We start from the raw sequence: 24,188 nt of genomic DNA on the forward strand, positions 1-24,188 counted from the left end.
TGGAAGTCATACTTCACTGCAGCTTCCAGGCCACTCTAAACTCAGCCCTGGGCCATCTTCCCAGGTCATCTCCTTCTCAGCCCAGCTGCCTGTCCCCATCTGCCTTCCCAGAGGAAGTCATCCAGGCAGAACCAAACATGCAGGGGAGGCTCCCAGTCAGCCTTGAACTTAAAGGCTGTGCCCCGAGGATGGGCTCTCTGAACACTCCAGCCAGAACCTTCTCCAGATCTAGGCCTGGGGCTCCTGTTCTTTATCCAGGAGGGCAGAGGTTACGCTCTTGGCTGAAAGGTATTGGGACAATTGTTTAATCTTTCTCAGAATCAGTTTTATAACCTAATTAGTCTAGTTAGTCAGGGCCCTCCAGAGAGGCAGAACCAGCAGGCTGTGGTGTGTGTGTGTGTGTTAGCTGCCCAGCTGTGTTGGCTCTTTGCAACCCCATGGACTGTAGCCCACTAAGCTCCTCGGTCCATGGAATTTTCCAGGCAAGAATACTGGAGTGGGTGGCCATTCCCTTCTCCAGGGGATCTTCCCAACCCAGGGATTGAACCCAGGTCTCCTCTTTGCAGGCAGATTCATTAGCATCTGAGCCACCAGGGATGCAAATATACATACAGAAAGATTTAAAGAGTTGGCTCACCAATTCTGGAGTATCATGGAGGCAGACAAGTCCAAAACCTGCGGAATGGACCAGCAGGTTGGAGAACCAGAAAGAGCCAATTCAATAGCCAGTTCAAGTCTGAGAACCATCTGCTGGCAAAATTCCCTCTTGCTCAGGGGAAGTCAATCCTTCTATTCAGGACTTCAACTGATTGTATGGGGCCCACCCACATTATGGAAGACAATCTGTTTTACTCAAAGTCCACTAATTTAAATGTTAATCTCATCCAAACACACTCTCCCAGAAACATACAGAATAGTGTTTGACTACAGATCTGAGCCCCAGGGCCCAGCTAAATTAACACACAAAAGCAACCATCCATCCAAGTGCTCCAGGGGGAATAGCAAGGAGGAGCCATTGTTCACCCTAGACCTAAAGCAGAGCTGTACAGACAGGGCCTCCTCAACTGCCAGCAGAAAAGGAGCTGGAGAGTAAACACTCAGACCGCCCTTTCCTACCTCCTTTCAGTATCCAGCAAATTCCAGAGGGCAAAGGAACCACTAATATAGTCCACATAAATTAGTCTTCTGGGGTTCACAAGAGAATGGAGAAGGATAGAGAGTGAGTAGTGAGAGATGCGTGGAAGATGCTCGGCTTAGCATCTATTAATATTTCTAAAGTGAACTGTGGACATCTGTGAACCCCAGCAGTGGGAAGTCGGCATCCAGGGTCTGCCCAGCTTGGGTGAAGAGAGACCACTCTTTCATTCATTGTGCTACAATGGATGTCCTGGATGGACAGATGAGGTATACCCCAACTCAGGGCCTCCAGTGCCTCCTGCTGCCCAGTGGAATGGGGCCAACCTCCCCCGCTGCACCGACATTCCAGAACTTCTATCCTCTGACCTCCACAAGCCTGCCCTCTCCATCCCAACTCACATTCTGACTCTGGCCTAGCCAGGGGTCTTCACAGAGCTAGGGTGATCTGCTCAAAATCAAATCTTTTACGGATATGTTCTAAGAAAAGGTGTCTCCATGTCAGCAACACTGACTGTCATCTCCAACTGTGACAAATCAAACATCTCCAGATATGGACAGATGACCCCAGGGCAGTAAAGTACACACCTACCTCCCACCCCAGTAGAGAACCACTGTCCTAAGGTTTGCCTTCATCAATTTGACAGCATTTTGTTCATGCCAGGGTTGTCTCAGGCCCTTTTAAGGATATCTGCTTCATCTTAAACATCTTTCTATCTAGTGACTTCTGCATAACTCAGAGAAATTTCCATTCAAGGGGACTTCTCCCTTAATTTTAACACAGGAGCACATTTTCAAGCTAACTGTCAAGATAACAAATTGCTTAAGAGTCAACCAGATGAGGAAAGAATCAATCTCATTCTCTATATTAGGAAAGCTACCATCTCAGCATCCCGTTATCTTTCTTCCCACGTGAGCTCATGGGGTGAAGAAATAGTCCAGAACTTACATATGTAAACATACTTTTCTCCAATGAATTATCAGCAGCCACACAGAACCTCATCTCACACCAAACACCAAAATAATGGGTAAATACTTTTTTAAAGAAGCAATCACAGAAGCTATCACAATCAGACAGCTCTCAGAACTCTGAACAGGGAAGGATTTTCAAAGCTTAGGTAGGAACAAACCCAAAGGAAAAAAAATTTAACACATTTTATTAAAGAAAAAATAAATATTTGTCCTGAAACAATTAAAAAGTAAAAAGCATTGTTTTTCTTAGAAAAATAATTTGGCAAGTGTTTACCTAATTTATTGGTACTAAAAGCTTTAAAACATTGATCCATTAACCCCATGTTTAGGAATCCAACTCAAAGCCTGACTGTAAAATACAGAAAAAGCTGACTACATAGGGGTATTGATTACAAGGTTATTTATAATGATAAACGCCTATAGGTCTATTACCTGTCAACCACTTGAGGAGCAGGTAGCTTAGGTTAACTTGAACTTCTGTGTACTGTGTATTAGGCAGCACTGAAAATGGACATTTCTAGCACATTTAGAGAGACACGGAGAAGCGATGCTGACCCCGTGCCAGGACCACCAAGCAGACAGGGGGATCACACACGGTGACAGACAGTCCTGCAAAGCCACTGCCGGTTCACGTGTCCGCAGGCACATTGATAATAAGAAGCCCTGGGGACACCATGATACACTCAGTGTCACCTTTCACTTTAATCCTCCTAGATTCTATGTTAATTGAGTCTGAGTATAAAATTCTTTTCTAACAAATTGGAGAGAAGTCTAACTTTATTTTCTTCCAACTGGACAGGAAGCTGTGCCATCATCATTTATTACATATCCAAACCTGTTCCCACTGAGTGGAAAGAGCACAGAGTACAGGTTTTAGTAGTTGCAATGAATAAAATTAGAGTTTGTATTCTGCGGGAACTCCAAATTCTGAAACATAAATGTTGATTCTGGGCAGTAGGATCCAGGGCTGTGCTGTTCACATCACTTTGGCCTCAGTATCATCTGGGATTATTATAGCTGTAGAATCTCAAGAACCACAATCTGCGTTTAGAGGGAGCCCCGGGTGATTCTTGGGCATGCTAGTTTGAGCAACACAGCTAAGGGACCCTGCTAGACTACGTCTTGTGATGAGGAGACAATAAATTTGGAGTGAGTCTTCATTTTGGCTTTGAACGCTGGCCTTGAATCTACTCCTAGATCCCACTTGCTGCCAGGACCCCCTTGAGAAAAGGCTCATCACCTTAGCTTCCTAATCTCCAAGGAGTGAATAGGTCTCAACATCTACTCTACCGTTTGTCACAAAGAACGCAGAGGATGAGGGTGAGGGACACACCCGGCACATTTTACAGATCACACCCCAGACTTGTCCATTTGCAAAACACAGTAGAGTTTGCTACCTGAAATCTCTGATCTTAGGTGAATTTTGGGAAGAGATTTGGAGACACTTTTTTTTTTCCCTTTTGGAAACACTTTTTTTTTTACATAACTTTTTATTTTGTAGATTCACATGCAGCATTGGAAATAATACAGAGAGATTTGAGTACATTTCAATGATAGCATAATGGTAGCATCTTTCAAAACATAGTATCACAACCAGAAAATCGTCACAGCCAGAAGACCGCTGGAAATAAACCAGCTCCTACCAAGAAGTCCATCTGAAACCCACTCAGAAGTGCAGGCTTTGTCCTTTCGATACAGCCCACTGCTCTCATTCATCCTTTCCCCGTTTGACTTGTGGTTATGCGTGTGTGAGTTTCTGTTTGTGTTTGTGTGTGTGATTGCACATGCAAGCAAATTCCACAAAATTTAATCACATGTTCTGTTTATGAATGCCAACACTTTTAAAATGATTTGTGCAAACAGAGGTTTCTCAACCTTTTGGGGGGCCCTGGTTAAGTTTACTTTTATCCTCAGCAAAATAAAGGATTGATTAAGCAAATAGAGTAAGCAGGACTGAAGACAGGAGGAAATATTTAACCAAGTTCAGGACAAACAGTTTTAAAGAGCAAACTCACTGACCTCAGTCAGTGAAATTTTACCCATTTCTGCATTCTGTTTTCCACGCTACAGGGTTTTCCTTTCTGGGTTTCATTTTCCCAGCAAATCCAAAGAGAGAAGGATACTTGACCTATTCCGGATGCTTGGCCTCTCTGTGCCTTTGTCTTTGTCTATCTCTCTTTGCCCATCTGTGTCTCTCTCTTTGTTCTGTGGCCCAGACTCTCTGCTTCATTCTCTCCCAAATCTAACCCCTGCCAGCAGCATCTACATTCAAAGCATCACCTCTCAGAAGCAAAATACTGAGACCCCCTCAGGAGCATTTGTTGACCATCCTGTTGGCCTTTCTGTGTTTTGATAATTTCCAAACAGATAAACCCCAGTCAGAAAGCTGACATGTGGCCTGACTCCATGATGTGCAATCCCAGCTCCTCCCTAGGAGGGAGGGTCTGTCTGATGAGATTATGAAACTCCCCATGGGAAGGGCCTGGGAAAAGAGGGTAGATATAATGGGGAACTACAGCAGTGGGAGATGTAGCAAGGTCCGCAGCCAGAATGGAGGTCAAGCTGTACAAAGGAGAGGACTACAAGACAGAGTTTAACCCCCGGGACTACTTAAAGACCTTCTACGCCTTCGATTCAGGCACCATAGCAGAAAATGAAGTCTTGAAATTCAACCTGAATAATCTCTTTGAAACTTTCTCTCCAGGTGGGTGTCTGGTCTCCATCTCAGGTAGATGACGGGGCTGCGCCTTACAGGAAGGGCTCTTGGTGGCACGGGACCTGTTGTCTGGGACACCGCTCACCTAGGATGCTGCAAAGGCAGCCCACCTGTGAATCCATGAGGACCATTGCTGGGTGGCCACTCGGTGGAACCCAAGCACTGGCCTTTGCAGCCTAGGAACCGGGCCTGAATCTTTAATGGTCCACCTCAGTTTCTTGCCCTGTGAAATGGGAAGGTAACTCCTGAACTGTGAGGCTCAGACTCATGCTGGAAGGGATGGGAGAAAATAGATATGAACATACTGCTTGCCTCCCCTTCAGTGACCTAAAAGCAGCTTTATATCCTGCGCTCATGAGCCCCCTTGAAAACCTGATGAAAGATCTGGTATATACACAACACAGAAACACTCCTAATCTTTTACACAAAATTAAGAGGGTTCATGGATACCCAAAGCCAAACCACAGAGCTCAGTTTACAAATTTCTGCTCTAAGGTGTCAGGCTGGGGGTACCGACAGAGATTATCACCCAAGTTCTTCCATGCACACACGGGGAGGCTGAGGTGGAAGACACCAGGGTGGCCAGCCCAGGTCAGACCACACGTCAGTGGCAGCAGAAAATCTCAAGATCAGTTCATGCAGGGCTCTCTTGCACAGTTGGACAGGGAGTTACTCAGTAACTCAACAAATTTTGCCTTATGTAATCAATGCCAAGAAAGGGATGTCAAGCAAGGTCCACAGAAATACGGATGAAAGAAAACTAAGGCTCACAGAGAAATCTGAGGAGACTCTGGAGGAAGAACTGCGATTAAGCCTTGGAAAACGGACTGGTTTCAGTGGAGGAGGATGGAGGGAGGAAGCAGGGAGAGGAGGGTGATGTACTTATATTGCTCTTCCCCCAACTCATCACTAGATCCTCTTGCCTTCTGTGATTGGTTGAGCCAGTTTTGAACCCACTGGCTCAGCTCTCATCCTTTATCAGAAGCTCTGTCCTCACAGCAAGGAAGTGAGACGGAGGGCTGTGGGGTCACTCTCAACATTGCTTTAAACCCAGAGTCAGAAGACTTGCCAATAAACCAGCTTCTACCAAGAAATCAATCTGAAAGCTGCCCAGAAGGAGAGGACTTGTCCTACCAGGGCTCCAGTATCAACCCTTGGGGCAGCAGGGGGACTTAGTGTGTGCCAGTCTGTGCCCCACCCTCCCCTGTCAACCTCCTGAGCCCCAGGCATGTGGTCTAGAATCATCACGCAGTCCAGGTACTGCCCAAGGCAGGGTCGGGTGCCCTGGGAGTCACCCTGGGGAAAGGGCACAGCCTGGCATCTCCATCCACCACAACTGGCATGGAGCCGGGTGTCTGCCCCCCACACCTGGAACGTGCTGTCTCCTGCAGGAGGCATGGGAGGTGACATCCTGATCGACGTTGGCTCAGGCCCCACCATCTACCAGCTGCTCTCAGCCTGCGAGGTCTTCCGGGAGATCATCATGTCAGACTACACGGAGCTCAACCTCCGGGAGGTGGACAAGTGGCTGAAGAAGGAGCCGGGGGCCTATGACTGGTCCCCAGCTGTGCAATACGTGTGTGAGCTGGAGGGAGACAGGTAACCACAGTCACCATCCTTCTCCCAACCCCCACAGACTAGAGGCCAAGCCTGCCACCCAGCATCACTGGCCATCTCCCTCTAGGTTGTTCCTAACCCACTTGGGTCTCTGGCCCAGAGCACCTCCCTCCCTTTGAGTGAGTCTCACCTCCAGCCTCGGAGTTGCCTGTGCTCTAAGCTTCATCACCTTATTTGCTCTCCATGTTTTGCATCTCATCCATCCTGTGTGATCTAACTCAGTCCCACCTCCTCCTGGAAGCTCCACTGATTGCTCCAGCACACACAGATCTCTTTCCTCTCAAAACTAGTGGTTCAGCTTCCACTTTACCTAGTGTTGGAGGGGCACTTGTTATGGGAAGACATGGGCTTCTTGGAATCGGCCACATCTGTCTCCTCAGCACGGCTACCAAGTCCCAGAGTCCAACATCACTCACCCCCTCCAGGCACCTCCCCCCCCACTCACCGCCCCACCCAGTTCACAGAGAGGGAATCCATCAACCAGAGTCCAGGAAACCAAGACCCAGACATGAAGAGTGACCTCTAGGCCACCTTAGAGCAGGACAAAGACCAGACTTTAAATTCCTGCCCCATCTTTGGGCCATGGGGGCCTGATCCAGTTATAGACAGGGGCAGCCTGAAATGGGATGGGGCCTCAGGGTCTCTGAGAACAGGGTCTCTGCATCAACCCAGCCTGGGCTTCATACATTCTTGCCATCATTCACAGAGAGCATTCTGAGAGTCAGGTCCACTTCCAGATACTGAGAACAGCACAGTGAATAAAGTCTCTGCCTCACGGAGCTCACATTCTAGTAGGGAGGACAATATCACCAAAGTAGATGGAGGTAGGGATTCAGGGAAAAACAAGTGTTCTAGAGAAGAGTCTCCAGCTGAAGGGGCCTAGAGAGGTATAGGTGCTATGTTAGGTGGGAGGGTGTCTTACTCACCTTGAGCCATCATACGAAATGTCAGAGATGCAGCGGCTTCAGCAAAGATGCTCATTTCTCACATTCTGGAGGCTGGGAGCTCAGGATCAGTCCTTGAACTTGGTGAGGGTGCTTTTCCTGGCCTGTAGATGCTATCTTCTTGCCATGTCCTCTGAAGAAGGAGAGGGAGAGTCAGCTAGCTCTCTAGTCTGTCTTCTTGTAAAAGGCACAAATCCCATCATGACTGCCTCCCCTCCTCATGATCTCATTTACCTCTATTTACCTGCCAAAGGCTCCATCTCCAAATACATCCACATACATGTTAGGGTTTCAGCACATGAATATGATGGGGATACAATTCAGTCCACAGCAGATGGCAAGAGAAAGCCTCTCCTCTAAGAAAGAGCGCTTGGAGCAGCTCCCTGGGAGATGTGAGAGAGAAAGGATGAAACGATCTGGAGAAAGAGAGAGTCAGGCAGAGGGGATGGCAAAGGCAAAGGCCCAGCTGTGGGAAAGAGCTGGTTTAAAGAAGGATATTTACAGGCTCAGGGGCTACAGGGAGGAGGAATGGGGATATATTGCATAATGGGTGCAAAGTTTCAGCATGGGTGATAACAAGTTTTGCAAGCAGACAATAGTGATAGTTGCACACATTGTGAATGCAATTAATGCCTGGATTGTACAAAGTGATTGAAATGGCAAATTTTTGTTATATGTCTTTTACAACTTAAAATTAATAATGCAATATGATAAAATTGAGTTATTCAAAAGAAAGAAAAAAGGAGGAGGAGGAAGAAGGAGGAATCAGATATCAAACGCACTGTCACCTATCAGCTGTGTGGCCTTGAACAAATCACTCAACCTCTGTGTGCCTCAGTTTCCTCATCTAACTCATCATTATATAATGAGGGAAATATGATCTTCCTCATAGGCCCATAAGAAGCCCACCCTGGGGTGTGGGGGATGTTGTCCTAATTGTCATTGTCACCTCGTTGGCCCTCCCTCACAGGAGCAAGTGGCAGGAGAAGGAGGCCCGGCTCCGAAGGACAGTCACGCGGTTACTCACATGTGACGTGAACCAGCCCCATCCTCTGGGGTCGGCTCAGGTGCCCGCAGCGGACTGCGTGCTGACCCTATTGGCCCTGGAGTGCGCCTGCCGTGACGTGGACGCCTACCGGGCCGCTATCCGGAAACTGGTTGGCCTACTGAAGCCAGGCGGGCACCTGGTCACCTCGGTGGCCCTGCGCTGCCGTGACTACATGGTGGGCTCCAAGAAGTTCTTTGGCCTCTCGCTGGAGAAGGAGACAGTGGAGAAGGCCTTGCAGGAGGCCGGCTGCCAGGTGCTAAAGTGCCAATACAGCCCCATTAAGTACACAGAGGCCTACTGCACCAACGAGGGCCACTGTTTTCTGGTTGCCCGTAAGGGCCCCAGGGCCTGAAGCCAGTCTGGCAGACAGGGCCTGCCCAGAGGGGGAAGTCAGGGTCCCAAAGTCTAGTAAGTCTGGAGGTCCCTACTGCAGAGTCAGCCTGAACACCATCCCTTCATTCTTAGTGCTATGTCCCAAGGTCACACTTGATAAACAGGGTCTCCTAGCCCCCAATCCAGGAATCTGTCTCCCACACCCCTTTCCTGCACAAAATATCCTGCACCAGCTATCAGGAAAAGAAAGTGGTCCAGATACACGTTGTCTTGATTTGGGTCTCCCACCCCCTGATGCAGACCCTGAGACAAGGATTTGAGAGCAAATAGATTATGTGGGAGAGGATTCCAGGAAACACCAACAGGAACTAAGGAAGGAAAGAAGGTAGGCAAGTGGGTAGATAATGAAGATGGGTCACCAAGGCCATCACCATGGTGGGAACTGGAATCACCTGTCGGGAAGTCACCCATCCTTGGGGAGCAGGGACATTTATTTAGCAACTCCCAGAGAGCTGGTTCTGGGGTACCGCATTAACTGGACAGCATTTTCAGCCTTCTAATTCGTGGGTATGAGGAGAAGACAGGCTCAGGCAAAGATCTGCAGGGCTGGTCCCTGGAAGTTGGGCGCAAGCCAAGGGGATGGGAAAGAGCCTCCAAGAGCATGTGCCGCTCACATGCAGACCCCAAGAGCTGAAGTGTGGGGCCGGTTCTGGGCAGTCTGGCCCTTCAGTTGGAAGAACAGAACTGCAGGTTCTCAAAGGACAAAAGCATCCATAAGAACTGGATGATTTCTAGGAGAAACTCCTATTACCCTTGGGTGGGAAAACCAAGACATGGGAGGAAAGGTGACTAGTCCCCGGTGGCTCATGGAGTCCACTGCAGAGTCAGAACTGGTGAGGATGGACCTGGGTGGGAGATGGAGCTGCTGGGAGTGGGCACAGATGGGACCTGGAAGACCCACGGGGAGCAGGGGTCTGCAATCAGCCTATGGACTCGCCTGAGGTCATCCCATCCACCCAGCACCCTGAGCTTAGGAGGAAAATCAAGGTGCTCCCCAGAATATCTGTGAGGTGAGGTTACTAGGGACCAAGAAGGTGATGGAGCCTCAGGGAGTTGTCATCTGAACCAGGGGAGGTAGAGCAGGGAGTCAGGCTGCCCCCTCCACATGACCAAGAATTGGAGCTTTGGGAACACCTGAGTCATGTCTCTAGAAGAACCTTCACGAGGTCATGTGTCTCTCAAGACACTCCTTGTCCACACAGCCAGCCAGCTCGCAGCCCAGCCACCTCCTGACCCTGGGCTGACATGTTCTCTCTGGCATGTGGGAGAATATTGGCCTTCTACCACCCAAACCTGGCTCACTTGTGAAGCCCTAAATTCTCTCTGAACTGGGGCATGGGCCCCTCACAGCTCCCACTGTCTACTGCAGTCCATGCCCCACAGAGCAGGCCCCCTGAGCAAATGCAGTCAATCCTCTGGCCACAGGACCAGGTCTCTAAAAGTAAAAACCTGTTAAGTCCCTCTAGCACCAGACAGCAGCCTCCTGTCCTGAAGTCACCACGCAGGGCTTCCTGAACCAGTCCAGCCTGCATGTCCTCCCTACACAGACTCATTCTGTCTCCTCCAGCCCACGTTCCAGCTCTGAACAGGTTCCAAAAAGGAAAGGGCAGTGACAGGGAAAAGAGTTGAGCCAGGACCCTTTACCCATTTGCTAGCCTGCTGCTAAAGCCCAGGGTTTTCCTACCTGCTTCCATGTGTTCTGAGGGATCCCTGAGCCTTACGGCAGAGGGCAGCCACAGGAAAGTCCTCTGCCTTCCAGCCTCAGTTGGGTCTTGGGATTCAGGCAGCAGAGAAAGGGCAATGTGGTGGCCATGGCTCCCAATGGCCACCAGAGGGCACCGCAGGGCAGAAAACGGCAGGCAAAGTGCAGGAAGGACAGATGTCAGGGGCCTCCTTAGGAAAGAAAACTCCATAGTTGGGCCACTTTTGGGCTCACTGGGGCCCTTCTAGGTCTCACTGAGGCCTGAAGCCATGACCAGCCCACTCAGAGGAGCCTGGAAACCATCGAACGGACAGAACCTCCGTGAAGCCAGAACCCTCCTGTCTCTGTGTGTCCTAGACACTGCATTTTAGCTGGGATCCAGGACACTAGAGCTTTGCAAAGAAATATGCATCACGGGGGAAGTGAGTCATCTGGCAATCATGACAAACCATGGATTCTGAACCAACAGGTCCAATGCAGTGGGGCCTGAGTCTCTGCATTCCCAGCAAGCCTCAGGCTATCTGGATGCTGCTGGTCCAAGGGCCATACTTTGAAGCACGAGGCATTAAGGAATGTATCTTGATTTCTGATTTCTCCCTGAAAAACAAGGGCTCTTGGGCACACCTTGAGTTAGCACCCCTACCTCCCTGACTTCTGTCTCCAGGTAAAAGAGGGAGGATGGCCAGCATTCCTCCCAGGAAACATCCCAGTACCCCTTCCCTTACCCTGGGGGTGGCAGGCTCTCACCCCTCTGCTCCTTGATGACTATCCCCCCCACCAATGGAACCCCTCAGGGTGTGAACTGAGGGAGCCCCTGACTTCTCACTCAGCAGTTCCCTGTCTGGCCTGACAGATTCTGCCACTCCTGATGCTGGTGTGTGTTTCAAACAACTAGATTCCTGTCAGCCAGCCATTCATGGCTCTGGACCTCCCCTCCATCCCCACCCCCACATCACCTGTCCTCCTCTGAGCTCCTACAAAGCAGAGGGCACAGGGTGGTTTCACTTGAGGCCCAAAGATGCAAAGTGACTTCCACAAAGGGGCTGCCCTCCAACATTCCCAGCTCTAGATCCTCAAAGAGGACTGAGAAGGGGCTGGGCTGGGGTCTCACCCTGGATATACATGAGAGTCACCCAGGCAGCCTGGGCCTCCCCCAGAACAAAAACATCAGCTCTTGGAGGTAGGGGACCCAGGCAGCAGCATTTCATCACACTCTCCTGGGGATTCAAGTGTGTAACCCCAGTGGAGTACTACTCACCTGGGCCAGTGCTTCTGAAATGCTCTTTTGCTCATGAACCACTGGGGCTCTGATAAAACCCAGAGTCTGAGTCTGTAGGTCTGAGGTGGGCTGAGAATTTGCATTTCTAATGTGTCCCCAGGTGATACCTCTGTTGCTGAGCCCAGAGCCATTCTGGGAAACAAGACTACAGAGAAGGGGACCTCCTCTCAGTCTCCAGCCTGGGCGCACACTAGTTGTGGGAGGGTACCTAGGAACATAATCAAGTGTTCCAAGTGCAAAGCAATGACCCCTGATGGACCACATTCTTCAAACCTGGAGTCTTGAATGACTTACAAAAGCTTTCTGAATCACCAAATACAGATCATTCCACACAGCCTCTACTAATACATCATTGGGGCAGTTCAGGAGTCACTGATTCCTTCTAGAAGTTCATCCACAGAGAAACTGTATTTTAGCCTTACCTGCTCTCCCGCCCTCCTGACAAGTGTCTGACTGCCTCCACTTGCCTGTCCTGGACCCCTCTAACTCAGCAGCTCCAAAGGCAGAGTCCCTACCCCCCATCTCTGCTCTTATTCCCATGTTCCCATTGCCATGGTCCCTCCTGAGCCCAGAATGACCCTTTGACCTCTTCCTCTCTCACTGCCAGCCAAGTTTGTCCCTGAACCTGGACATCCCAGCCTGAGAAGGGTCAGGGTTCCAACAGCCCTGGACTCTGGCAGCAGGATGGGCATTCCAGGGAACTCGTTAGAAATTCAGATGCTCAGGTCCCAGCTCAGACCTGCAGGAGCAGAGCTGCACTTTAACAAGATCCCTGCAAAGCACTGCTGCGGACATGCAGAGATGAAGACAGGACACAGAGGGAGAGGAGGGGCCGTGGAGGGGGAGTGGGGCTCCTTCCCAGTAGTCTCCTCTCCAGCCCTCCTCACACTCACATCTCAGCTCAAGGGTTGGGGTTCCTGCCCCCTACATGGAGCACATGTTCCCTCCTCACCCCTCCATCCCCACCACATCACCTGTTCTTTCATTGCACCTCTTATTCTGCTTCTATGTCCATCCCTTCCCACCCTGGAGAGGACGTTCATTTCCCTGCAGCACACCCAGTGCCCACCACGCAGTATGAATGCGCGAGTATTGCTGAATAAAGACCTTGTCTGTGTGAAAGTGACTATTATTGTTGCTGCAATCTTCACCCTCTGATCTTCAAAGCTGCTAAATCCATCTAATCGAGCAGTTTTGTCTCATTCCCTCTATATGTCAAATGGGCCACAGTCCAACAACTTGATGCTCAGGCAGAAGATTGAGATATCAAAAAGTGTGTGCATGAGCGGGGTAGACTGCAAACCTGACCAAAAATCTTCCCTTCCCAGCAGACAATCTGTCTCATCAAATGACTTTGCTTTTTCTCCCACTGAGAGGACAAGTCCGTTTCTCCCCGTCACCTCCCCTCTCCCAGTCTGACTCGGTCATGTGTCTTGGTTTGGTGGATACAACATCAGCAAAGACAATACAAGGACGGGCTTGGAAAAAACTAGTACATGGCGCTTGTTCCATCTCTTGCTCCTTGGTATTTACCCAAGAAAGTTGAAAACGTATGTCCACACCAACACTTGTACACAGAGGTATACACCAACTTTATACATAATTGTCAAAACTCAGAAGCAATCAAGATGTCCCATAGGTAAAGGGATAAATAAACTGGTCCATCTAATGACAGAATAATATGAGGTGTAAAAAATAATGATCTCTCAAGCCCTAAAAGTCACGGAGGAACCTTAAACAAGATCCCATGTACTGTACAGCCCTTGGAATTCTCCAGCCCAGAATACTAGAGTGGGTAGCCTTTCCCTTCTCCAGGGGATCTTCCCAACACAGGGATCGAACCCAGGTCTCCCGAATTGCAGGCAGATTCTTTACCAGCTGAGCCACAAGGGAAACCCTAAACAATGCTACTGAGTGCAAAATGCCCATCGGAAAAGGCTACATACTGCACAATTCCAACTCTAGGATGACTTCCTGGAAAAGGCAAAACTATGGAGATAGTAAAAGGATCAGCTTTTGCAGAAATGGGGGAAGCGAGGTATTAATAGGGGAGCACAGAAGATATTTAGGACAGTGAAACTAACCTATATGACACTGTAATGGTGGATATGTGTTTTTATATGCAGTTGTCAAAACCCATAGAATATACCCCAAGAGTAACCAGTGAAAACTGTGGACTTTGAGTGGTAATGACACACTAATCTAGATTCACTGATTGCAACAAAGGTACCTGTCTAGCAGGGGCTGTTGAAAGTAGGGGAGGCTGAGCAGGGATGGAGGGCTATGGGAACCTCTCTATTTTCTGTTCAATTTCACTGTGAACATAAAACTGTGCTAAACAATAAAGTCTTTTTTTAAAAAAAAATGCACTCATACACTGGAGCTTGTTTCCTGTCTGGCTGCTCTGGGGAACCCTGCAGTTTGTAGCATGTGCAAAAGCCCAGTGGCCTCTGGATCCTGGTGGCCATGCTGTTGCTGTTGCCCCAGCCAGTGTGGAGCCACCGCCAGACATGTGAGTGAAGGCCTCTCAGAACGTCGGCCCTGTCGAGGCGCCAGCGGAGCGCGGAGTAGCCAAACCCGCCCTGGCCAGGAGCCCTGAGCAACCAAAGCACAGGATCACAAAATAATATAAACGTTTCTTGTTTTGGGTCTCTAGATTTGGGAGAAGTTGTTATCAAATAAAACATAGCTGAAACATGGAGTTTTCAGTTCATGATGGCAGACATCAGAAGGTGTCTGGGGAAGCAGGAAGGGCTCAGGTGGCAGGAATCCTCCCTGGAGGAGGGTGATGGGGGCTTGACACAAGGAAAGACAGGCATTCTTCCTCTGAGGAGGCTGGCGGGGGAGTGCGTGCATAGGTGTACGAGAAGGGAGTGAGCTCCCTGTCACTGTGGGCTGTGCAAGCGGAGGTTGAGGGCTCCTGCAGGATGGACAAGAGGGGTCCCTGCAGCCTAGCACCCAGGGAGAGCTTAGTCCAGAGGAAGTACCTTCTGGCCCTCCCTTTAGTCCCCAGGCTGAAGGTGCAAGTCTGGCATGGGTGTAGCTGGCGGCCCTGAGATGGGGCCCAGCGAGAGTGAGCACCAGGAGAGAGGGGAAAGAGCTGCGGCCTCTGGGAGGGTCATCAAAGATGCCTGCAGAAGCTGGTGTGGGCGCGGAGGGGTTTCCACAGGTAGACTGGGGGTTAAGGCCTGAAGGTGGGGCCATGGGGAGGGGGCTCATCATCCTGGCAAAGAGATTGGTATGATCTAAGGCAGGAGGAAGATGGGCAGGGGTGGGGTGCCCAGATCAGAAAGACTGGGTGACTGGTTGGTGTTAACTCAGTGGACAAGAAGATGGAGAAACAGGAAAGGTCTAAATAAATAGGGTCTGGCATGTCAGGATGCCCGATGCCCCTTCCTTGGGAAGGGGAGGGACAGCAGCAAAGGACGGTGCTTCTCCATGGCTGTGGGGGAGGTGGGGGTCAGAGGTTTTCCCAGAGGACCAGGGCTGGGAAATCCTTACTCTGCAGACGTAGCCATGCCCCCTGGAGAGGTCAGCCCAGCTGAGACCCGATGGGAACCACAGGGTTACAGACGATCAGGGGACACATCTGTAATGAAGGGAGAAATCCATTTCCCACTGTTGGTGGACTACCTGAAATGCGGAAAATCAAACAAGGAGCCTCTCTTTGTAATGATAACTTCTGGATCTGAGAAAGAGGGCTGCTGTCAATTCTGCCAGTAGTAAATTACCAGCCTGCCTCTCCCCACACCGAGTTATAGTCCCTTTTTAGACCTCAAAAAGCAGAACTGCTTGTTTTTCTTTAAATATCACAAAGAAGGAAATCTTTTCTACTGTGGCAGCAAAGGCAGGAAGCTTCTGAAATCCATTAAGAGAGCCCAGCATTTGGCTTTCAGACAGCCAAATAACCCCCTCACTCCTGCACTGTGGTGCTGGGGGTGGGGTGGGGGGAGGGAGAACAGAATGCCAAAGTGGTTGGGAGAGGCAAACATGGATGGAACCTGCCTGCTGTCAGCCTTCCCAAGAGCTGGCGGGAAACAGGAGTCCCAGTGCCGCCAGATCCCTTGATGGCCTTGGAGTCAATCACCCAATTCACAGCAGGGAAAACTGAGATTCCAGAACAGGGAGAGCAGCCTTTGGGCTTGAAGCTGAATGGTAACCCAGTGCCCTGGAGTTGGGAAGCCTGCATTCCAGGCACAGCTGAGCCTGTCATCAGCTCTGTGGCCTTGAGTGTAGTGGATCGCCCCCTTCCTGACGTGAGGTGGTGGAGGGAACATGTTGCTTGGGCTCCTTCTCTGTCTCATCTCGGTGGTGCACCAGCCTAAAGGCAAGGGGCCTGGTGGGGCACAGTAGTGTCCACTGGAGGGCAGCCAGGGAGGGCCTCGGTGACCTTCGAGTCAGGAGGTGAGGGAGGGAGCCAGGCAGGTGTCCAGACAGGTGCCTCCCAGGCAGAGGGAACAGTGAGGGTAATGACCCTGAGAGGGGAGAGTGAGCGGCTGGCAAGTTCCAGGTGCAGGGTTATGCCGGTGCATGCGTGTGTGTATGTGTGTGTGTGTGCATGCGTGTGCATATGTGTGGGTATGTGTGTGCAGGTATCTGTGTGTTGTTCACGCAAGGGTCTGTGTTTGTGCACACAGAGGACACATGCCTGCAGGCCTGGGTGTGAAGGGTATGCTGTTCATGCATGTCTGTGTACTTGTGTATGTATGTGTGTGTGTGTGTGTGTGTGTGTGTGTGTGTGTGTGTGTGTGTGTGTGTGTGTGTGAATGCATGCCCGTGTGTGGAGAGCCTAGAAGGCCCCTGGAAAGCCCAGGCCCTTTCTCTCTGTGAGGTGAGTCATTTCTGGCACTGGAGCAGAGGCGTGACAGGATCAGACCTGGCTTTCAAGGCCCACTGAGGGGACCGTCTCTGCCTGGGCCCCTGGCTGCCTCCCTGAGGCCACTCCCACCCAGGCCTAGGACTAGGCTTAGCGGTGCCTCCAAAGCTCTGCTCACAAGGCAGGAAGCAGGGGGTGTGAGGAGAGGGGAGGGGGTGCAGCAGGGATGGGCAGGGTGATGCTGTTGGGATCAGTCTGGACAAGTAATTGTAGAAGAAAAGCCCAGCATCTCCCTGGGTCAGGGCTGCAGCTCAGAGGGCCTTGTAAATAATGCTCTGAATAATTAAAAAGAGACTGTATCCCCCTCCTCCCACCTCTGGAGAGGGATGTTCACCTGCAAATAATTAAAATCGAAACCAGCATCTGCCTGACTCCCACACTCAGGCTCTGTGTGAACCACTGGGACCCCGGAAGATGCCTGAGCACCAGGAGTGGTTCAACTCAGCTGCTCAGCTCAGCCCTGGTGGGTATCCCAGCTTCTGGCCCCAGGGTCCAGCACCCTGGGCTTACTATTTCTGAGCCTAGAGCACTGTCCACCGGATGGGTAAGGGGGATTGGGGATCACTAGGCCCCCTCCACATTGAGATGGGTTTCTGGTTGGCAGGGTGGGCCCAGTGTCCTCTGACTTGCTAAGGGGCCTCCACTGACCATTTGGGGGCAAGAAGACGACTCTGGCTGATAGACTGTGGAAAGAGCTGCTGGTGTTGATGAAACACGACTTCAAAAAGAAAAGAAAAAGGCTATGTAAATCAAGTTAGAATTGTATCATGTAACTGAAAAATAGCAACAGACGCAAGGCTGAGCCCCACTTCTGGGTGGCTGAGAAGTCAGCTGAAGTCCTAAATCAAGTGCCAAGTCCCTACTTGGCAGCAATTTTTTTCAGAGACAAGGGGCTGTCTGGTGAGCCTTAATTGGAGTCCTGGCACCAGGTGGGCCTGAGAGAGGCCCTGGGACCTGGGCCCCCACCTTGGAGCTGGACCCAGTGGTCACTGCCCCAGGCCCACCAGTGCCAGTGGTCTGGCCCAACTGCTGGCTAACCCGCCCCAAGACACCTTGTAGGTGCAATACGCCCGCGGGACTCTTGGAGCCTAGAAGGTCAAGTTTTACCTACCAGGAGGATGTGTCCCACCTCACCACAGGCTCTCCAGGTGATGGTCCACCTTGATGAAAACCAGTACACCTCATTTTGTCCTGGCAGAGGCCCAGGGAGGAGAAATGGGATCTCCCCTCCTCCCCTACCTCTGTCTCTGTCTCTCTCTCTCTCTCTGTCTCTCTTTCTGACATACATATACACATGCGCACACACACAGGAAAGAGGGCATACCTCCCTCCCAGCTCAGGGCTCCAGCCACCTTGCTGCACACAGCCTGCACACTATCTCCCAGAATCTGTGACCTCCCCAATGCCCCAGCCAAAACCAACTGCTGGCACCCAGTGAATTAACTCTTCCCAGACACTGAACTCCCAGGTAGAGCAGCAGGGATGCGCTGAGCCCTGCCTGAAATCATGAAAGGGAGTCAGGTTAAGTGTTCTGAATTGGGGGGGGCTGCAGAAGCAGATTTATCCCCCTTTTCATCTGCTTAAAGCAACAGAACCCCCAAGAACTCTGTGCCCCTGTGAGGGAGCTGGAATCTGATCAGATGGTGTTATTCTCCCTCTACCTGCCCTGGGGAGGATTATCTGGGGAAACGTTGCTTTCAGGTCTTTGTTAGCAGTGATGGTGGTGGTAGCAGTAGCAGCTGTCAGTTATGAAGCACTTACTGTGTACCAGGTACTGACTTCCCCTTACCTGTGACCTTCTACTTGAGCTAGGTGCCGTTGTTGGATTTTACAGTCACGGCAACTAAAAGTTGGTGAAATCAAGAAACTGGCTGAAGCTCACACAGCTGGCAAGTGACGTGCCTACATTAGAATGTAGTCCCTGTGCCATCCTGCCCCATCCCTGGCACTCTAATCTTCCCTCCTCTCCTTCATTTCACCCCATAGCACCTACCTCCATGTGACTTACTATGACTTGATTTAATCATCTGTTTATAACCTGGCTCCCACAACAGTCTCACATCCACAAAGGCAGTGATTCTCATCTCTTCTGTTCCCCAGGGCTACAACGGTGCCTGGCACAGAATAGGCACTCGATAAATAGTAGCTGAATTAATAAACAATAGGTTATGAGATTGTTCCAGGCCTTGCTGCCTGTCCCCCAAATCCCTGTGATCCATGTTGAAAGGAGACAGATGTCCAAAGGGAGGTAGGAACAGTTCTCCTATGAATCTGAAAAAGACATTGGTGAGGAGGTGACATTTGCTGCAAGCCCATGGAGGGTGGGGAGGATACACTTAGGAACAGAGTTGAGGGAAGGGGCTATTCCAGGCTGTAGGTTGATATCAGCTAAGGACCTGCAGAGAAGAGGAAGGGTCTGGAAACCTAGAGCAGAGCTGCCCCTGGGTAGGGCCGTGACTGTGGGGCTACAAGCCAGGCTTTTGTGTAGGCTGTGGGGGAAGATGTGAGGTCAGAGGCAGCCCAGGGGAGTCTCACCCAGCCAGGCAGCTTCACCCCAGGAGATACAACAAGCCTTCTCATCAGAGTTCCAAAAACATGGACTGCCTTCCCCAGTGGGGCTCCAAAATGATCATGACTATCTGCCGCTTTTGCACCTATCCTCGGAAACCCTGTATTCCCAGCCCACGCTGGAGCTGGAGTGGGAAGACAAAGCCTGCTGGGGTGATTGAAACCCTTCACTCCAGATGAATCACACCTCTAAGTGGCCCCCTACCCACCCTGTGTGGCAGGATGTTGCCCCTTCTAAGCAAGCAGGGACCAGAGGGGGCTGCTGATTAGCAGGAGACCCAGCTGTCAGGGCCAGCCCTGCTCGGCTCCCCTGAAGTTTCAGCTAGGCAAGGGCTGTTGGGGCAGAGGCAAAATCCAGGGCCTCCTGGAGTGAGCCTTGGCTCTGTATCAGATGGCACCTCCAGGGCTGGGAACCTAGCTTTGCCTCTCTCCAGCTCCTCATTTTCCAAATTTACAAGAAAAGATGCCCTGACTCTCTGGGGTTTGGAACTGGGATTCATTACAACCTGGGAACATTGAGGACAGGAGGCTGAGGGCACTCTCTGAAGGCAGCCTCATAGAGCCCATGAACACGAGGAGCAGAGAAAATGGGTGTGCAGGGGAGGCCTTGGTGCCCCCAGGGAGCTAAGGGGGATGCAGCCTGAGTGATTTCTGGGTTTTTTCAACCCAGACCTTCCCTCCACTGCATTTTCTGGCCTAGGCTTCTCTGAGACACCTCAAGTCCTTATAAATTCTCCTCTTTTTCTTCAATGTTTCGAGAGGATTTTAATTGTTCCAAATTGAGGTTTGCAAAGGTTACAACAGTCTCTCTCAGCCCACATGCTCTTTTTCAATTGGCTCTTCCCACTCCCCCACAAGAGTGAAATCTATGTCCCCTCCCCTGGCCCTGTGACTGGTCTAGCTGGTAGAATGAGGCATTAGTGATGTTCCAGGGCTTCCGGTATGGGCATTAAGAAGACCTGGTAGCTTTTACTTATGGAGGCTGAGGGGAGCCAATGGCCAGGTGAAAAATCAGCGTGCCGTCAGGAAAGCTCAGCTAAGCCACCTAGAAAGGCCATGAGGCACAATGCCCACCCAGGCCCCAGCCGGTCCAGCCACCTTGGCCCAGGCTTCAGCTATGCGAATTTAGAAGCCTTCTTGCATGATCCAGCCCCAGTAGACAACTCAAAGAGCTGGCCATTAACAACTGAGCTGTCCCCGTTGAGCTCTCTACAAACTGCAGAAGTGTGAGCAAACCAATGATTGCTGTTGTCTTAACCATTACTTTTGAGGTAGTTTGCAATAATGGATAACAAATTGTAGCCGAAAGACTGCAATCTTCCCTAGAGTCCAGACAATGACAGATCTCATTGTGAGGGATATCAAGTTAGGGTGGGACCTTATGAGCTGAGAAGAACTCGAGTTCAGGTCCCAGCCTTGTCCTGTGTCAGGAAGAACCCCTGGAGGAGTAAATGACAACCCACTCCAGAATTCTTGCCTGGAAAATCCCATGGACAGAGGAGCCTGGCAGGCTATAGTCCATGGGACTGCAAACAGCTAGACACGACTGAACATGCATGTGCTTTTCTCTGTTCGAGTGTGACTCCATTGTTTTAAGTGTCATAAATGCCTTCCTCACCCTGTACCCCACCAGGTCCTGTGAGCATCCCTCCTGGACCAGCCTGTGACCCGGACCTCACAGAGCAATCCACCCTGGCCCATGGTACTCTTCTCCTCCCTTCACAGTATCTTTACTCAGCACCTAATGCATTCAGTGAGAGTTTCCTCTACGAATGGCTAATAACCATCTGGAAATATGCTCAGCCTCATGAGTAATCAGGGAAATGCAAATTAGAGCGAGAATGAGATTCACCTTCCTGTTTATCAGATTGGCAAAATGAAGACGGATATAAAGGCTCTAGTGGACATATTGGGGGTCTTAGGCTGCGGGAAGCCAGCAATGTAGAGGACAATTTAACAGCATCTATTAAAGTATAAAATGTCTGTATCCTCCAGTTCAGTAATCCCACGTTGGAGTTTGTGCCCCAGCGAAATACTAGCACATGTTACATGAAGAAGCGTAGCCTCTATTCTCTGCAGTGTAGTCAAAAACTGTGAACCTCTAGAAAGGGAGAATGCCTCCATTAACAAGGGCACTGTACCCCATTCTGGTACACAAGGCCACCATTACCATGAATGGTACTTCCTGTCATTTTTCTGCCTTAGCATTGATGACACACACATATGACATACATAAATGGCATTTACTACATCAGTGCTGACACTGAAAGACCTCTAAGACATATTGTTAAGTGAAAGTGCATCTTTGCAGTATGACATTTGTGTAAACAACCTCAAAAGATAGCACAAAAATTCAAACATAAATACAGAATTTAAGGTGTGAAAAGGAACTCAGAAAACTGATAAAACATGTTCTCTGGGGACGTGAACTGGGAGGGCCAAAGGAGCTGTTTGTTTCTTTTAGTTTTATTTTTTAATAATGGCAATATATTTGAGTGTTTCTTATGTTATGAAATACTTTTTTTGAATTAGTGTTTATGAATACCCATGAGTGCAAATGAGAAGAAACCAAGCTGGGGAGAAGAGCCAGGGCTGCAGTCTGAGGCTCAGACTCAGGGGGAGCACAGGAGTGGGGAGATCACTGGGCCCAGGATGGTCAAGGAAGGCAGCCAGGAGGAGGGTGCCCGCAAAGGCTGTACAGTAAAAATAGACTTTGGGGACTTCCTTGGTACGGTGGCTAAGAGTCTGTCTTATAATGCTGGTGATGGAGATTCGATTCCTGGTCAGGGAACTAGGATCCCACATGTTGCAGAGCAATTAAGCCCATGTACTATAGCCTGTGCACTGCAATGAAGGACCCCATATAGCCACAACTGAGACCTGACACACCCAAACAAATAAATCATATATATTTTAAATAAAATAAAAATAGACTTTGAGAAAAAATGAAATAAACCATAAAGATACACAAAATATACATTCACATTTTTATTATCAGATTCAGCAAGCATAAAACTACTCTTTTAATTGCCATAAAAATTTCCATATGCTTACTCTCAATTTCTGTACTCACTGCAGGATGATAGTCAAAAGTTTACAAGCTGACTGACAGCATCCACGGACCCCCTCCCCACTTTGAGAGGCCCTAAGATACACTCTCTAACTCTAAGGGCCAGTCTCAGTCAGACAAAGATGACCAACAGCCTAATGCTACCTTCCCCTGGAGAATCCCCTCTCTCTCCTCACTGTGTCTACAGTTCTCAAACCTGGATGAGCATCATATCCTCTTTCCTCTGTCTACAGACTCTATCTTTTATAAGGGCCAGAACTGGGAGATTTTCTGCAATATTTTTTAAAGCATCATTACTGGGACTATCACTTAGAGGGGGCTTGCTAAGAAGCACTATTTTCTTGCAGTCAGATTCCTGGTTGGAAAGTTAGCAATTCTGGGTTCTGGTCTTCAATCTATCACCAACTAGCTAAGAGGCAAATAATATTTCTCTTGGTGTCACCTTCTCCCCCTCCCCCATGAACTGGACAGAAAGGCATCTCTGGACCCTGCAATGTCACCACTGTTGTTGCAATGATCTAGAAAATGCATATGGCCCTGTAGGTTCAGACCTCAATGGACAGAACAGAAATCATGGTGAGACTTTCTTGAAAAGACATCTCTGGTTAACTAGTCACATGGTTAATAGGTCTTATTAAACCAGTGGCTTCTGTCCCTCCCTAGGTGAATCCTGGCACCACCACAGTGCCAAACATGCTAACTAGAGTTTGCCCTTTCCCAAAGGCAATCTGTCGATTCTTTGACCTTCAAACCTCTGAGCAGTTCAGAGTCATGGACACAGAAGTGAGTCTGGAGAAGCAGTGCAGCCCCCATCCAGAGGGACACAAGTCCTGTCTCTAACAGAGCCTCACTGAGGGGGCTGAGCACCCCTCACCCCTCATTGAGCCTCAGGTTCCACATTTACGAGGAAGGGAATCAAAGCAGATATTCTCTGAAGTGTTGAAAGTGTTAGTCGCTGAGTCATGTCCAACTCTTTTCGACCCCATGGACTGTAGTCCACCAAGCTCCTCTGTCCATGGGATTCTCCAGGCAAGAATACTGGAGTGGGTAGACACTCACTTCTCCAAGGGATCTTTCTGACCCAGGGATCAAGCATTGCAGGCAGATTCTTTACCATCTGAACCACCAGGTTAGCCTATTTTGTGTATTAATTTGCCAGTTATCACTAGACTTTCATCATAACATGAGTCTTTGTAAAAGATCGATGTAACTTGTGGTCTGGATCACCTGGGTGACTTCCTCCATCCTGACCACATTTTGCGTTCACTTTCCTATGTAAAGCCTGTCATAGCAGCTAGACTCGCTGAGAGTATACCACAGTCCAGGCACTGGAGTACCTTCTGCTTTGATTAATTCATGTCATCTTCAGAGCCATCCCAGGAGGCAGGGACTATAACAGATACTATTCTGAGGTCCACTATGCAAAGAGAATTGTGACCCAGAGAACTGAAGCAACACAGCCACGGTGACACAGCTAGAATACAGTGGACAGTCCAGCTTTAATCAGTGTCTACTGAGCCCCTTTGAGGCACACATAAGACCTTGCACAGAATGAAAGTTTGGGGCAACATCTGATGGTATTTATGTTACGTTCAAAAATCAATTTCTCCTTCTTCCTGAGTAGCCAAGGGAAAGGCAGGACAAGCATGAATTTCCTTTGTCAAGATTCTATATACACACCAAAGAGAACATTAGCAGATTGTGCCAGGAGATGTAGTTCTCCAAACAAACACCTCCTATTATCACCGAATCAATGGCTCCAGTGCTCAGTTTGAGAGCACTGTCATTCGAAGAAAAGGCTTTTGAGTGAAATTCCAATTCTCCCTTTACAAAAAGCCTCCTGGTCAGACCAGCCAAGGGGCCAGGTTG

General features: G+C 49.7%; 1 protein-coding gene across 1 annotated transcript; it reads left to right on the plus strand.

Moving 5' to 3' along the window:
• Window positions 1–4,656: 4,656 nt before the first annotated feature.
• INMT (indolethylamine N-methyltransferase) lies at window positions 4,657–8,783 on the plus strand. The gene is made up of 3 exons (XM_081534823.1): window positions 4,657–4,810; window positions 6,214–6,421; window positions 8,354–8,783. The coding sequence occupies exons 1-3, from the start codon at window positions 4,657–4,659 to the stop codon at window positions 8,781–8,783; spliced, it is 792 nt and encodes a 263-aa protein (XP_081390949.1).
• Window positions 8,784–24,188: the final 15,405 nt, after the last annotated feature.

The sequence above is a fragment of the Giraffa tippelskirchi genome, chromosome 10, assembly GCF_054371585.1.
Source record: "Giraffa tippelskirchi isolate mGirTip1 chromosome 10, T2T-mGirTip1v1.2.pri, whole genome shotgun sequence".
Classification (NCBI taxonomy): Eukaryota; Metazoa; Chordata; class Mammalia; order Artiodactyla; family Giraffidae; genus Giraffa; species Giraffa tippelskirchi.